The sequence below is a fragment of the Pelodiscus sinensis genome, chromosome 13 (genome assembly GCF_052426305.1).
Source record: "Pelodiscus sinensis isolate ZL-2025 chromosome 13, ASM5242630v1, whole genome shotgun sequence".
NCBI lineage: Eukaryota > Metazoa > Chordata > Testudines > Trionychidae > Pelodiscus > Pelodiscus sinensis.
In genome coordinates this window covers 146090-163063 of record NC_143064.1, presented here as the reverse complement: position 1 = coordinate 163063, position 16974 = coordinate 146090, and the positions used below count along the sequence as shown (strand labels likewise).

At 48.3% G+C, this 16974-nt stretch overlaps 1 protein-coding gene across 6 annotated transcripts in view; it reads left to right on the top strand.

Moving 5' to 3' along the window:
• GCNA (germ cell nuclear acidic peptidase) overlaps positions 1 to 13832 on the top strand; it is an 87357-nt gene extending 73525 nt beyond the window's left edge. For 5 of the 6 annotated variants that reach the window (XM_089781725.1, XM_089781728.1, XM_089781730.1 and 2 more), the window contains one exon: positions 8664 to 9430. In XM_089781725.1, the coding sequence (XP_089637851.1) occupies positions 8664 to 8913 (250 nt within the window). In that variant the 3' untranslated portion in view covers positions 8914 to 9430. Of the gene's footprint in view, positions 1 to 8663; positions 9431 to 13003 lie in introns of those variants that run through there. The other variant, XM_089781726.1, reaches the window with a different exon arrangement.
• The last annotated feature ends 3142 nt before the right edge of the window (positions 13833 to 16974 follow it).

Here is a 16974-nt window from a genome sequence, read left to right as displayed (position 1 = left end):
GGCAGTTCCAAGCCCCACTCCCTAATTCAGGGTCGGCAAGCTGTGGCACATGTGCTGCAGCAGCACAGGGGATGGAGCTCAGCCTTGCCCCTACTCCCACCCCCTGTAGCCGCTGGAGAGCGCTCCCTCCTTCCTGCAGCAGGTTAGGCTGCAGTGGGAGGAGGCAGCACTGGGGTTGAGGCTTCTCAGCAGTGCCTCGGCCACACAGTTCGGGGCCGGCTCAGACTGCAGGTTGACACGATATCTTTCCAGTACCAAGATATCTTTTTTGAGATGAGACAACCACATCTGCATTCAGTATTCATGATGTGAGCATAGCATGAATTTATAGAGGCATCAAGATATCTCTGTTTTATTATCTAACCCTTTTTTTAATTATTTCAAACATTGTTTGCTTTTTCTGACTGCTGCTGCACATTGCGTGGATGTTTTCAGAGAACTCTTCACAGTGACTTCAAGATCTTTCTCTTGAATGGTAATAGCTAATTTAGTCCCCATCATCTTGTATTTACAATTGGGATTATGTTTTCCAATGTGTATTACTTTGCATTGTAAAATTCATTTGTCATTTTGTTTTCCTTTCACCTACTTTTTGAGATCCTTTTGAAGCTCTTCAGAGTCTGCTTTGGATTTTGCCATCTTGAGCAGTTTAGTATCATCTGCAAATTTTGACACCATTTACCCCTTTCTCCAGAGACTTTTGGTGAGCCGCTTTTTCAAAAACTTTCTGAAAATCTAAGTTGAACAAAACGCCCCAGAATCAATTCCTGCGACACTTCACTGTATATTAGCTGCCAGCTGGACATGCATCATGGATCACATTGTGTTGAGCCTGATGATCTAGCCAGCTTTCTATTCTCTGTATAGTCCATTCATCCAATCCATACTTTAACTTGTTGGCAAGAATACTATGGGAGATCATATATCTTGACTTTAGCAAAACTTTTGATATCACATCCTTTGCTTTCCCCTTATCCACAGAGCCTATTATCTCATCATAGAAGGTAATTAGGTTAGTCAGGCATGACTTACCCTTGGTGAATCCATGTTGACTGTTCCTGATCACCTTCCTCCTCTTCAAGTGTTTCACTGATAATCTAGTCATACCTTCTGCAAAACACAAGACAGATAATGTCACCTTGATTTCTGCATAAAGCCCAGAACAGAGTGAGCAAATGACATGACTTGCTCTAGGCAAGGATCCCCACCCCAGCCCAGCCCTTTTGATGTCGGAGACTCATGCACAACACACTGCAGCTGTCCCTTAAAACCCTCAATCTATTTTATAATAATTAAACTGCTTGCTCAGTCTCCATCCTGTAAGCACACTGAGTCCCTGATAGCCCCAACCCTTAATAGCTGGTGTTCCACATGGAACAAAAGGTTTTCTTCTGGGATACTCAGAGTTTTCAATATTTCTGACCCCTTTGATCTTCTGAGGGACACACCTACCTTTCCAATCTTGATTCCTTATTTTCTCTTCAGTAACTAGGGGCATGTTTACCCACCAGATCGACAGGTTGATTTATTGTATATAATATATAAAAAATAAATAGACTACTGAGCACTCTCCTGTCAACTCCAGTGCTTAGCAAGAGCGAGAAGTATAAGCAGAGTCAATGGGAAAGTGTCTGCCACACTGTGGTAAGTGGATCTTAAGTACATCAACTTCAGCTAAATTATTAACATAACTGAAGTTGTGTAACTTACATTGATGGTCCATGGAAGTGTAGACCAGGCTTATAATGCTTTTTACATAGAGAAAGTAATAGTGGAACAATATTAAGGAAACAAGATAAACATTAAACTCAATGTTCATATTATGAGACTATTTGGATCTCTCCCTACTTTGCTATTGGGAGTGTAATGCAGGAGCTGTGGTACTCTGAGCTCACCTTTTACCAAGAAACTTATTTGAAACACAAATAGAAAAACTAAGCTGCTCATTGAGATTGTCTAAACCTTTGCTTATCCCATTGTAAGTGGTACAGAGCTGGTGGGACTACTTGGATGTTTGAAAATTGAGCAGAGATCTAGAAAAAGTATTGTGGGGAACAGTGCTGTGCTTGTGAAGAAATAGTACTGGATGACTCGATTTTCTTCCATACCCGCTTTTTGCCCAGTCAAAATTCTCTTGACTCCACAGCAAATTAAATTCTATGGCAGGCCCCCCAGCTTCTGCATCACTTCAGTGTGGTTGATTGAAGTTCTGCACAGCTTCATGTAATCTTAAAAAAATAGGTGGTTTTATTGAACTAAAAATTAAAATGAATATCACTGAAGTATGAGTTCTTCTTCAAGTGGTTGCTCATGTCCATTCGAATGAGGCGTGCGTGCACCATGTGCACAGTTCCCGGAGCATTTTTTCCCCAGCAGTACCCTTCGGGCCAGCAGGTTGCCCCCTGGAGTGGTGCCGCTATAGCAGAGCATAAGTACCCCTGCCGGCCCTCCCCCTCCTCAGTTCCTCCTTACTGCCCGTGACCGTTGGAGCTTGCTGCCTTGTGCAGATCCCAGCTATTCTCTCTTGCCCGTTGGCAGTTCTTATTGTTAGTAGTGTTTTAAGTAGTTGTTAAGAGCTTAGTTGATAAGACTTTTCACTTTCCCCACCCCCTCGGGGGCGGGGATGCCAGGCCCGTAGGGCTTCAAATCTTGTGCTAAGCCTATGCTGGAAGGAAACCCCCACCACGAATTCCTCAAGTGCCTGGGGGAGTCTCATCTCACTGATTCCTGTAAAATCTGCAGGGGGTTTAAGCCTCACACCAAGAGGGAGCATGATTCCCACTTAAAGGGGCTCCTGATGGAATCGGCGCTTCAACCCGTGCCTTCAGGGGAAGCTTTGGTGTGTAGCACACCGGCATCAGTTCGGGACACCCATTCCACCCTGCCCCATACCGCGGCACTGAGGAGGTCGGCACTGCGGCACCATTCCCAGTCCCCAGCACCAAAGAAATCTAGTCTCCAGAGGGAGGTCGCCTGGCCAGAAAATGCATGGTGATAGGAACCGGCATAGGGAGACGGCCTCACATAGGGCTAGAAGCCCGGTGTCGGTCCCGACCCATCGCCCTTCCACACCAGAGACCTTTGAGGCTGCTCAAGAGTTGATCGAGCTGACAGCTTCACCTCCGTCTACCATTTCCTCTGAGGGGTCCTTGACTTCGGCAACGGAGGATTCAGGGTCACCAAAGAAGTCCCTGCCTTCAGGCATGTGGCCAGCACCGGTAGAGTCGAGAGACCAACTGTTGCTGCTGGCACCAGGCGTGTGAAGCCAGTCCGGGTTGGCGCGGGGAGCGCCGACATCTGCCCCATGACCACCGGTGGCACCGCACCGGCACTGCTCCAGCCTCCAACGATGCTGCTTCCGGCCCAGGTGCCGCCACTCCAGGCACCAGCCCCGGCACCCTACTGGGGCTGCGTGCCCTGACAGTGGAGCCACCATACTTGGTTTTTTCACCAGATAAGGTGAGGCTGCGCCCCCACACAGCATGTCTCCGGAAGGTGGTGTTGGCCTTACACATGTCCCAGGACACATACTTCCTGGTTTTCTTTCCCAAACCACACTGCTCCCCTAAGGAGCAGGCGTTGCATTCCCTGGATGCAAAGAGGACCTTGGCGTTTTATATAGATAGAACAAAACCCTTTTGTAGGTCATCACAATTGTTTATTGCCTATGCTGAACGAGTGAAAGGGCTGCCAGTGTTGGCCCAAAGATTGTTGGTATGGATCTCCTCTTGTATTCGGGAATGCTATGCTTTGGTGCACAGGGAGCCGCCCCAAGTGTCAGCACATTCCACTAGGGCACATGCTTCATCCGTGGCCTTTGGGGCCCAAGTCCCGATACTTGAGATCTGTAGAGCGGCCACATCGTCCTCCATTCATACATTCAGAGAGCATTACATGCTCACCCAACAGGCGAGGGAGGATGCCACGTTGGGTTCCACTGTGTTAGGTTCCATTCTGTTTAAAAAAAAAAAAAAAAAAAAAAGGAGGCAGATTGCTGTATTATTTATCCGCTGTACATACCTCTCCTGAGTTCCTGTACTATGTTCTGCTGGTTGCGTTCTCAATTAAAGTTTTGGTTCTTGGTTACGTACCCATGTCCGTGCTCTGTTTTCGCTAAGAGGTGGCTCCGACCCCGCCTCCAGTGGTATAGCTTGGACGTCACCTCATTCGAATGGACATGAACAACCACTCAAACTAAAAAACAAGGTTACTTACCTATAACTTTTGAAACAAAAGACAGGACTATGGAGCACTTTAAAGACTAACAAGATGCTTTATTAGGTGTTGAGGAAGTGGGTCTGGCCCACGAACGCTCATCACCTAATAAACCATCTTGTTAGTCTTTAAAGTGCTGCATAGTCCTGTCTTTTGTTTCAGCTAGACCAGACTAACACGGCTGCATCTCTATCACTATTTTACCTGTAACTGTTGTTCTTCAAGATGTATTGCTTGTATCCATTCGATTTCCCCCCCCCCCCCGCCTCCCCTACTTCTGAGTCTCTGGCAAGAAGGAACTGGGGGGGGGGAGGGCCGGCAGGGGTACTTATGCTCCGCTATAACAGCGCCACTCCAGGGGGGTGACCTGCCGGCCCAACGGGTACCACTAGGGGAAAAACTGCTCTGGAAACTCTGCACACTGCGCGGGCGCACCTCAGTTGAATGGACATGAGCAACACATCTCAAAGAACAACAGTTACAGGTAAGTAACCTTGGTTTTTTGGTATTCAACTGAACTTTTCCGCTTCCATATATTGTAATGTGCTGTTAAACTTTGTATTACCGTCATATAACACTGTAGAAGTTATCAGGAAGAAACTGAAGGCTCCTTCTTGGCATCTGGATAAGGGATATCTAGGTTTTTTGGCGTCCAGGAAAATATGAGCACTGAACAGAGACTACATCATGGGTATAAATCAATAAGGATATGTCTACACAGAAAAGTTATTTTGAAATAATAGCCCTTATTTCAAAATACCTTTCCTAGCGTCTATACAGCCAAACCACTATTTCAAAATTAATTCGATATAGCGGAGTGCTTATTTCGAATTTGGTAAACCTCATTCTACAAGGAATAATGCCAAATTCGAAATAGCTATTTTGAAATAAGTGCTGTGTAGACACTTATTTCGAAATAGGGGGCCTCCCACCTTCCCAGGGTGGCCACTCTGGCCTCAACCAAGAACTCTCCTTTCCCTCCCCCACTCCCTGGAGCCCTTAAAGGGGTAGACTTTGGCCACAGTGCCTGTGCCAGCTCCAAGCCTGCCAGCCCAGAGCCAGCAGTCACTGCCCCTGATCCAGTGGCCCCAAAACATGAGCCAGCAAACCACTGGCAGCCAGCCCTCCACTGCTCCCCAGGAGTAGTCTGCCAGCTCCCAGGAGCCTGCCAGGGCCCAGAGAAGGCAGGCGCCTTCCTGGTCCAGGGTGGAGATCATGGACCTTATTCAGGTTTGGGGGGATGCCCCCAAAGTCCATGATCTCCACACTAGATGGAGGACCACGGCCATCTATTGCAGGATAGCTGCCAGCCTGGCCACCAAAGGCCACATGCGAACTCAAGAGCAGGTTCACATGAAAATCAAGTTGGTCTGGCGAGAGCCCCAACCCTGAGCCCTGAGCTTCCTCTCTCCTTTCTTCCCCTTGCTTCCCCCTTCTAGCTCCCTCCTCCCAGGTTTCCCCCTCCCCTCTCCCACCCTCTCTTCTCCTTTCCCCAGTCTCACCAGAGTTTCATCCCCGTCCTCCCCAGTTTTGTTAAATAAAGAGAGTTTGTGTTCATGAAAATACATGAAACAAAATACAGGTCTATGTAGCACTTTAAAGACTAACAAGATGGTTTATTAGATGATGAGCTTTCGTGGGCCAAACCCACTTCCTCAGATCAAATAATGGAAGAAAATAGTCACAACCATATATACCAAAGGATACAATTTAAAAAAAATGAACACACATGAAAAGAACAAATCACATTACAGAACAGAAGGGGGATGTGGCGGGGGGAAGGAGGTGAATGCCAGTGAGTTAATGATATTAGAGGTGGGGAAGGGGAGATGTCTGTGAGTTAATAGAATTAGAGGTGATAATGGGGGAAGCTATCTTTGTAATGGGTAAGATAGCTGGGATCTTTGTTAAGTCCCGTGCGGAGAGTGTCGAATTTTAGCATGAATGCCAGTTCAGAGGATTCCCTTTCAAGTGCAGATTTGAATGTCTTCTGAAGTAGGATGCAGGATAGCAGGTCATTCAGACAGTGTCCTTTCTGGTTGAAATGACAAGCAACTGTTTTTTCTTTGTGATCCTGTCTAATGTCTGTTTTGTGGGCATTGATTCTTTGGCGAAGTGTCTGAGACGTTTGTCCAATGTACATAGCAGACGGACACTTTCGACACATGATAGCATAGATTATATTTCTGGAGGCGCAGGAATATGTATTCTTGATCTTATAACTCACTTGGTTAGGCCCAATAATGGTGTCAGCAGAGTGAATATGTGGGCAAAGCTGGCAGCGGGGTTTGTTGCAAGGGAAAGTACCAGGGTTGGTATTAGTGTGGTATGTCCTGTGGTTGTTGGTAAGAATCATCTTGAGGTTAGGTGGTTGTCTATAGGAGACTATGGGTCTGTCTTCCAGAACTTCTTGGAGTTTAGTGTCCTGTTCCAGTATAGGCTGTAATCTATTGATAATGTGTTGGACAGGTTTAAGTTGGGAGCTGTAGGTGATGACAAGTGGTGTTCTATTGTTGGTTTTCTTGGGTCTGTCTTGTAGTAGATGGTTTCTAGGTATTCGTTTGGCTCTTTCAATTTGCTTTTTTATTTCTTCGGGTGGGTAGTTGAGGTTTATAAATGCTTGGTAGAGATCCTGAAGTTTCTGGTCTCTGTCTGTGGGATTAGAGCAGATGCGGTTGTATCAAAGGGCTTGGCTATAGATGATGGATCGTATGGTGTGTTCTGGATGGGAGCTGGAAGCATGTAGGTAACTGTATGAGTCAGTGGGTTTTCTGTAGAGGGTGGTGTCTAATTTTCCATTGTTGATTTGTACTGTGGTGTCCAGGAAATGGATCTCTCGTGTGGAATGGTCCAGGCTGAGGTTAATGGTGGGGTGTAGGTTGTTGAAATCTCTGTGGAATGTCTCCAGTGTTTCTTGGCCATGCGTCCAGATCATAAAGATGTCATCGATGGAGCGTAAGTAGAGAAGGGGTAAAAGGGGACGGGAGTTGAGGAATAAGAGTGAGTTATAAGATCAAGAATACATATTCCTGCACCTCCAGAAATATAATCTATGCTATCATGTGCCGAAAGTGTCCGTCTGCTATGTACATTGGACAAACGTCTCAGACACTTCGCCAAAGAATCAGTGCCCACAAAACAGACATTAGACAGGATCACAAAGAAAAAACAGTTGCTTGTCATTTCAACCAGAAAGGACACTGTCTGAATGACCTGCTAACCTGCATCCTACTTCAGAAGACATTCAAATCTGCACTTGAAAGGGAATCCTCTGAACTGGCATTCATGCTAAAATTCGACACTCTCCGCACGGGACTTAACAAAGACCCCAGCTATCTTACCCATTACAAAGATAGCTTCCCCCATTATCACCTCTAATTCTATTAACTCACAGACATCTCCCCTTCCCCACCTCTAATATCATTAACTCACTGGCATTCACCTCCTTCTCCCCCCCCCCCCCCCACATCCCCCTTCTGTTCTGTAATGTGATTTGTTCTTTTCATGTGTGTTCATTTTTTTTAAATTGTATCCTTTGGTATATATGGTTGTGACTATTTTCTTCCATTATTTGATCTGAGGAAGTGGGTCTGGCCCACGAAAGCTCATCATCTAATAAACCATCTTGTTAGTCTTTAAAGTGCTACATAGACCTGTATTTTGTTTCAGCTACACCAGACTAACACGGCTACATTTCTACCACTCTGAAAATACATGTATTTTATTTGACATCAGGAAGGGGGGTTAGGGAGGGGTAAGTGGAAGGACGTGAGGGAGGAATGAGGCACAAGCCCCCAGTGGGGCAGACTAGGGAGTCTTTTAGTGCTCCTCAGGATGGAAGCTCTCCCACAGGGCCTCCTGGATACTGACAGCTCCCCGATCAACATCCCGGATGGCAGCCTGCAGAAAGTGCAGCCAGGCTTGCAGCAACGCATCCAGTAGAAGCACCAGAGTGCCCAGGAGCAGCTCTGGCTCCATATTGCAGAGTGCTGTGGTGTCCGGAGTGAGGGCAACCAGAGCACACAGAGACAAATGCTTTGCTGTTCCTCATTGAGGAAGACAAGAAAGCAGGGAAACCTGAGAACTGGCTGGTGGGGGGGGAGAGTCCCTTTAAGCACAGGCCTCAGATAGCCTCAGGTAGCAGCCCCTCACAGTAAGTCCTGACCTGGTGCCCTGCCGGAACTGGTTCCAGCCAGCCTTAAATGCAATTCAGAGGCCACTCAGTGTGGACGCGCTATTTCGAAATAGCAAAATGCTATTTTGAAATGGATTTTGTGTGTGCGTTATTTAAAAATATCTTATTTCAAATTAACTATTTTGAAATCAGGTATTTTGAAATAATGCTGTACTGTTAAGTACACTTAGTCTGAAAGTGAACAATTTGCACCTTTAAGTGATTATTCCAAGGTATCTCCAGGCTCAGGCATTAAATTGACTTTTTGTTTTAGGATTGGGCGCCATTCCAAGTCACTGGACACAGAACGCTTTGTTTGTGCATACTGTAAGGGACCTTTGGTCCTGTGCCAACCAACACGGAAGGATGGTACTCCTGCTAGAGCACTGCTAACACCATTTGCAAAATATGTGAAAGAAAACTATGGGACTACTAAAAAAGAACATTGTGGTCTGAGCCATGCAGATGTCATGCAGAAGCTCAGTGCTGCATTTGCTTTAAAGACTAGGATCCTAGATTCCTGAATGCTTCTTGGGATGTACATGCTGGCCTTATGCTTTGCAATCATTGTACCATTAGAGAAAATAGCTAGTTTTTGTCTGGTTATCAAGAGCTATGAAAAGTTTTTAAGCATCTGCTGCTGTTCTGTGTTCCTCGGATCAATGCATGCATAATCCCTTGCTGCTGTACTCAGAAGCAGGTGAAATGCTCTTTATGCCCAGGGATTCCCATCTGTTTTAATTGTCCTCCAGCCACTGATATTTTTAAAAGTTAAAATGGGAAGGAGAAAAAAGCGGGAGCAGACTAATTGGGAGACTTTTTTTAACAAGTGTATGAGAGAAACTGGAGGAAGCTGGCTCAGGATCTTTCTTAGAACTTAATCAAATGCATCCATCACAAACTTATGACTGAAACAGTTCTGTAATGTATCTTTTCTACACGGATGATTACATCAGAGTTATAATATTAATTCTTGAATTATAAAGCTAGGTTTTGTCTCTTATTGGTTATGATGAATAAAGATTGCCTTGAAACCTGGTATACCTCCTGGCAATGCTTGACGACTTAGTGATCCACATTTAAGGTAATTTTGGAGAGGCAGCCAATGCCTCACCTTAAAAAGAAAAACCCGCCTTTTTTGAGGTTCACAGATTCTACCAACTTTATGTACACAGCTAAGCAGCTAATGAACTTAGTTGGTCAACAATAAGAAAGCTACCTTATTGAGGTTAGAGCATGTAGGGACAAAGTGAGACAGGCTAAAAGTCAGGTAGAGTTGGACCTTGCAAAGAGAATTAAAACCAATAGTAAAAGGTTTTATAGCCATATAAATAGGAAAAAAAAAATAGGACTACTAATTACTAAGGATGGAGTGGAGGTTAAGGATAATCTAGGAATGGCCCAATATCTAAACAAATACTTTTTCAGTCTTTAATGAGGCTAATGAAGAGCTTAGGGATAATGGTAATATTAAAAAATGGGAATAAGGATATGGAGGTAGATATTACCATATCCGAGGTAAAAGCCAAACTTGAACAGCTTAATGGGAGTAAATTGGGGGGCCCAGATAATCTTCATCCAAGAATATTAAAGGAACTGGCACATGAAATTGCAAGTCTAATTAAAAATTTTTGCTAATGATCTCTAAACTCTGGGGTTGTACCATTTGATTGGAGAATTGCTAATATAGTTCCTATTTTTAAGAGAGGGAAAAAAAGCAACCCGGGTAACTATAGGCCTGGCCTGTTAGTTTGACATCTGTAGTATGCAAGATCTTGGAAAAAATTTTGAAGGAGAAAGCAGTTAGAGACATTGAGGCTAATGGCAATTGGGACAAATTACAACATGGTTTTATAAAAGGTAGATCGTGCCAAACCAACCTGACCTCCTTTTTTGAGAAAGTAACAGATTTTTTAGATAAAGGAAATGCAGTGGATCTATTCTACCTCGACTTTAGTAAGGCATTGGATACAGTACCACATGGGGAATTATTGGTTAAATAGGAAAAGATAGAGATTAATACGAAAGTTGAGAGGTGGATAAGCAACTGGTTAAAGGGGAGACTAAAGTGGGTAATATTGAAAGGTGAACTGTCAGGTTGGAGGAAGGTTACTAGCGGAGTTCCTCAGGAATCAGTTTTGGGGCCAATTTTATTTAATCTTTTTATCGCTGACCTTGGCACCAAAAGTGGAAGTGTCCTGATAAAATTTGTGGATGACACAAAGTTGGGAGGTATTGCCAATTCAGAAAAGGATCGGGATAGCATACAGAAAGATCTGGATGACTTTGTAAATTGGAGTGATAGCAATAGGATGAAATTTAATAGTGAGAAGTGTAAGGTTATGCATTTAGGGATTAATAACAAGAATTTTAGTTATAATCTGGGGACGCATTAGTTGGAAGTAATGGAGGAGGAGAAGGACCTCGGAGTCCTGATTGATTAGAGGATGACTATGAGCCACCATTGTGACATGGCCATGAAAAAGGCTAATACGGTCTTGGGATGTATTAAGCGAGGTATTTCCAGTAGGGATAAGGAGGTGGTAGTGCCGTTATACAAGGCATTGGGGAAAACTCATTTGGAATACTGTGTGCAGTTCTGGTCTCCCATGTTTAAGAAGAATGAATTCAAACTGGAACAGGTACAAAGAAGGGCCACTAGGATGATCCGAGGAATGGAAAACCTGTCTTATGAAAGGAGACTCAAGGAGCTTGGCTTGTTTACCTTGACCAAAAGAAGGCTGAGGGGGGACATGATTGTTCTCTTTAAATATATTAGAGGGATAAATACCAGGGAGGGAGAGGAATTATTTAAGCTTAATACCAATGTGGACACAAGAATAAATGGATATAAGCTGGCTAGTAGGAAGTTTAGACTTGAGATTAGACAAAGGTTTCTAACCATTAGAGGAGTGAGGTTCTGGAACGGCCTTCCAAGGGAAGTAGTGGGGGCAAAAGACCTATCTGGCTTCAAGATTAAACTAGATGGGTTTATGATGGGGATGGTTTGATGAGATAACATGATCTTGGTAACTGATTGACCATTCATTATCAGTGGTAAATAGGTCAATGGAGGGATGATAGGAGTTACTATAGAGAATTTTCTGGGTGTCTGGCTGGTGAGTCTTGCCCACATGCTCAGGGTTTAGCTGATGGCCATATTTGGGGTCGGGAAGGAATTTTCCTCCAGGGTAGATTGGCAGAGGCCCTGGAGGTTTTTTGCTTTCATATGTAGCATGGGGTACAGATCACAGCTGGAGGATTTTCTGCATCTTGGGGTCTTCAAAGTATTTGAAGGCTTCAATATCTGAGATATAGGTGAGAGGATTATTCTAGCAGTGAGTGGGTGAGAATCTGTGGCCTGCACTGTGCAGGGGGTCAGACTAGATGATCATAATGGTCCCTTCTGACCTTAAAGTCTATAAAGTCTAACACATATACCTCAGGTGGGCTACGTCTAGACTGGCATGATTTTGCGGAAATACTTTTAACAAAAAAGTTTTTCCGTTAAAAGTATTTCTGCAAAAGCGCATCTAGATTGGTCCTGGAGTTATCATTATAATGATGCACTTTTGCGCAAAAGCGCGTCTACATTGGCGGGATGCTTTTGCGCAAAAGCAGAAGCCCAGAACCATTTTGAAGAGGGCAAAAAGGCACTAGCCCTTTCCAGGAGCTGGAGCTCCTTTGAGACACGTGGTTAAAGGGATCTCCCTGGACACCCGTTCCTCCCCTGCTGCGTGCTACAGGACCTCTTGCAGGGACTGTCAGCCGTAGCAGTTTTGGTGGGTGCCCTCTGCCTTTTTGGTCACCACTGCCTTTTGTCACTTAGTGCTTTTGCTTGTTTTTTTTTTTTTTCCTCTTCCTTGTTTTTTCTGCCATGGAGCCAGGGGTGGCCATGTACCTGCTCTGGCCCCTGCCGGCCATTTTGGAGTACCTGCAGCAGGTGGTCCAGGCTGCTGCCCTCCTGTTCCAGGACCTGGAGGGCACAGATCACTTTGGACTCCCTCACCAGGGAGGCCATGGCATCCCCACCCTAGCGTGGAGAGGCCACTGAGGAGACTGGACACCAGTACGGTCTGGTGGGGCTGGCTGGTCCTGGGGCAATGGGACGACCAGCAATGGTTCCGGAACTTCCGCATGTGAAAGCGGACATTCCTGGAGCTGTGTGCCTGGCTCACCCCTGCGCTCCAGAGAGCCACCACCCAGCTGTGGGCACCCATCCCCGTCAACAAGAGGGTCACCATCGCACTTTGGAAGCTGGCCACCCCGGACAGCTACCGATCGGTGGCACACCAGTTCGGGGTGGGCAGATCCACCATCGGTGTCGTCGTGATGGAGGTAAGTCCCAGGGGGAGTGGAGAGTAGGGGAGGGGGAGGATGTTGCACTCCATGGCCAGGGGCAGCCAAGATTCTAGGCTGGGTCACCCAGGGGTTTGGGCTGTCCCTCCCTTGCACAAGCCTGCTGGGGGGGGAGACCGTGGGGCGAGGGGGCCCTGGGTGTGTGTGTGTGTGTGTGTGTGTGAGCACAGAGGACATCACGGGGGGGCCTAAGGGAGCGTACATGCACCCTGCCTTGTGATTTGTTCCCCTGTGTTTCTCTGCACCCTTCTACAGGTTGTCCACGCCATCAACGATGTCCTGTTCCCAAGAGTCATCCACCTGCGCAACGTGGACGCTACCGTGGCCAGCTTCGCTGCCCTCGGGTTCCCTAACTGTGGTGGAGCCCTGGATGCAATCCACATCTCCATCCGGGCCCCAGAGCATTGAGCAGCCCATTTTATGAACAGGAAGGGGTACTTCTCGATCGTACTCCAGGCCCTCGTGGACCACCATGGCCGCTTCCTAGATGTTTATGCGGGCTGGTCCGGCAGGGCACATGACTCCTTCATGCTACACAACTCCGGCCTGTTTCGCAGGCTGGAGTCGGGCACCTACTTCTCCCGGCGGGAGTTTTCTGTCAGGGATGTGCCTATGCCCATATACGTCATCGGGGACACGGCTTTCCCTCTGCTGCCCTGGCTAATGCGGCCCTACACAGGGCAGCCGGACCAGAACCAGGCCCGGTTCAACGACCGCCTCAATCGGGCTCATAATCACATGGAGTGCGCCTTTGGCTGCTTGAAAGCCCGCTTCTGGTGTTTGCTCACCCGTCTTAAGATGGGTCAGCAGAATGCCACGGAGGTAGTGGCTGCGTGCTCCACAATCTTGTGGAGCAGAGTGGGGAGGCCTTCCTCCTCACATGGATGGCAGCCGAGGGCCAGGCCTATGAACAGCCCCCCACAGATGCCATCCGCCAGGCGCACCAGGATGGGGTGCGCATCCGGGAGGCCCTGATGGACATGTTCACGCAGGCCCTATAGTAGGGTCACCTCAGTCTCCTTTCACAACTCCCTCCCCTCCCCCCTCCCAATAAACACCAAACACAGTTTTGTTTTGAACAGAAAAAACTTGTATTTTTTTATTTACAAGGGGAAGAGGGGGTGGAGACCTTGAACTGGGAGGGGTGGCCCCTGCAACCACTCCTGCAGGGACGAACCTGCACATGGGGGGCAGGCTGCACAGGGAGGGGGGCAGGGGCAGTGCTAGGGGAGGGATGGCGGGGGCATGGGGCAAGGCCATGCCATAATGGATGGCATGGCCAATGTGAGCGGTGAGGGTGGCGATTGAATCCGCCATGCAGATGCACTGGGCCTGGAAGGTGCCCCAGGCCTCCTGGAGCCACTGCAGGTCCATCTCCACACGCCGAGTGATGGCTGCCTTGACATGCTTCATGGCCTGCACATGGTGCCAAAGGAGCTGGTCCCGGAGACGGAGCCGCTGCCTCGGTGGTTGGGCGGCTGGGGGGGGTGCTGCTGCTGCAGGACTAGAGGGTCCCCGGCTTGTGCTTGGTCCCGCTGCAGGGAACAGAAGAAAGGACAGGTCAGTCAGGCAGCCCGGCCACTGTCCCCACTCCTCATGCCCTGCACCCCTGAGCCCAGGTGACACCACAGTAGTGTGGCTTGGGCCCACTCGGTTACCCCCCTCCCCCCGTGTTGTATGTTTGCATACAGGACTGCCTCTGGAGTAGGGTCCTCCTCCATGTATTGTAACCACTGGTCTGTGTCCTGGCCCCGTGGAGGGTGGGAGGGCGTGTGTGTTGTGTTAACCTGTGGAACTCCCTGCTGGTGGAGGCTTTGGGCTAATCAATGGTGTTTGACAGGGAGCGAGATGAATCCCCACACAGTGCCTGGGGGCACATCTGGCAGATGTGGTCTGAGCTCTCAGATCCCCATCGTATGGGATGTCTCCTGGATGGAACCAGGGGTGACTGGGGAGTGTACCATCCTTGCAGCAAAACTCGTGGCCCTAGGGCTGGCCCGAGTACTTCCCTCCCTCCCCCTCTTGTTAGCCCTCACACACATAGCCCAGGGACATATGTGGCCACAGTGGGGACTTCCCTTGGGGAGCCAGCCAAGGCACCGGGAGCAGGCGAGGAGCTCAGTGGGGGCCATGCTCACAGGCCTGTGTCGCTGCAGTATTCCCAGGAACAGCTGGCTGTGCCTCACAGCCAGGCATGGGACAGTGTGCTGCACCCTTGCAGAGGTGCGGGCTCTGGCCTGAGTCCCTGGTGCCCTGGCTGGTTCCAGCTGGCATCCACCGTTACCCCCTGGTCCTGCCAGATGTGAGAGAGCAGCACGGTACCAGGCATGCCCGGCAGCTGCCTGCCGTGGCCACATCTTGCCCAGTCACCAGGCTGCACGTGGTTGCACGTGCTGCTTACTGCCTAATGCTACACAGCATGTAGCTCACGTGGCCTGAGTGACATGCTCTTCCCCTCCCCCCTCTGGGTGCCTGGCTTCCCCCCCTCCCGCCCTTGTGAGTGCAAAGTGCAACGCTCACCAGTGGATCCTTCCCCGGCCTCCGAGGATGCACGAGAGACATCAGGGCTGCCGGAGGGGGCCTGCAGGGTGGCAGTGCTGGCCTCGTCCTCTGACGCACTGCTGATGTCTCCTTCCCCCGCCTCGGTGGTCCTGGTGACGGGGGGGAGGGGGTGCATGCTGCTGTCCACGAGGACGTCTGGTGCCTGTGGTGTTGGCTGGCCCAGGATGGTGTGGAGCTCTTGGTAATGGGGACAGGTGTCGGCTCCTGCCCTCTGGCCCTCACTGGCCCAGATGTAGCCCAGGCGCAGCTCCTTTATTTTAGCCTGGACTTGCTGGATGACCCTGCTGGGTGAGTGCCTGGGCCATGTGGGCAAAGATCTCCGCGTTCCGGCGCCGGGAGCGGGTCCCGTGCAGGGCCTCCTCCTCCTGCCAGAGGTCCAGGAGGGCTTCCAGCTCCCCCGAGGACCAGGATGGGGCCCTTCTTTTTCTGGCCCTGGGGGCCTCCTGTTCTGGGGGTGCAGGTGGCTGATCCCCACCTGGAGCTGCCATTGTGCTTGGGGGTGTCTGCTGGACAGCAGGGGCCACGTGGCAGACCTCTGGCCAGAGGTCAGAGAAGGGCTCCTGCCTTGTGACCTCAGCAGCCTGCATCTGCTTTAAGGGGGCTCGGGTTACCAGGAAGTCCGGGAGCTGATTGAGGCTACGAAGCCGTCAAGTGTCCACTAGGGCTTTTTTATGTTTAGCCTGCTTTTGTGCAAAACGTCTTAGCTGCCTGTCTACACTGGCCCTTTTGCACAAAAGCATTTCCGCAAGAGGGCTTTTTCCCGAACAGGAGCATCAAAGCATTTGTGCAAGAAGCACTGATTTCAGACAGTAGAACGTCAGTGCTCTTGCGCAAAATCAAGCGGCCAGTGTAGACAGCTGGCAAGTTTTTGCACAAAAGGATCTACGCACCCGTAGTGTATGGCAACCACTAACCTTTGAGTGGTTAAAGTTTAAAATTATGTTCACTGAAGCTTAGCTCAGGATAGATACCTGATTAATGCTCATTCATCTGCACCAAATGCCTATCACTGCAAAAGTGCAGCTGGAAATGACAAGGGGGGATACTAAACAGCTGTGACTGATGGACCTGTGTGATTCAATATAACATTTCTGGCCATCACACAATCAATCACTTGTTGTCCTGTCAGTACACAAGTACCTATTTGGGGAACAAATCCTGGGAGTGGCAAATGACTAGCAAATATTCAGTCTAGTAGAGAAAGGAATAGTATAATCCAAAGTTACACTAGGCATATTCAGACCAGAAATATCAAGGGTCACTTACCATTGGAGCCATGTACCAGGCTTCAGATGGATTCTCCGTCACAGGCAATTTTTAACTCAAAATTGGACATTTTTCTAAAAGGTCTGCTCTAGTCTGGGAATTATTTTTGGGGTAGTTATATGGTCTGTGCTATACAGGAGGTCAGACTAGGTTGTCCTAGTCCCTTCTGGCCTTGCAATCTATTTGTTACTCATGGGCACTGTAACTTGAAATCCAATCTTAGTCAAAATCTGCAAAAACGTAGGCATGTAGCTGGGATTTGGTGATTTTATTTTGAGAAACTGTAATCTGAGTGCAGCAGAACACGCAAAAGGGCCTCTAAACAAATAGGCCTCCAAAATTATGGGTGATGCATGTAAGTACTTGCAAGGGTTGGCTATTATGCATTCCTTCATTCT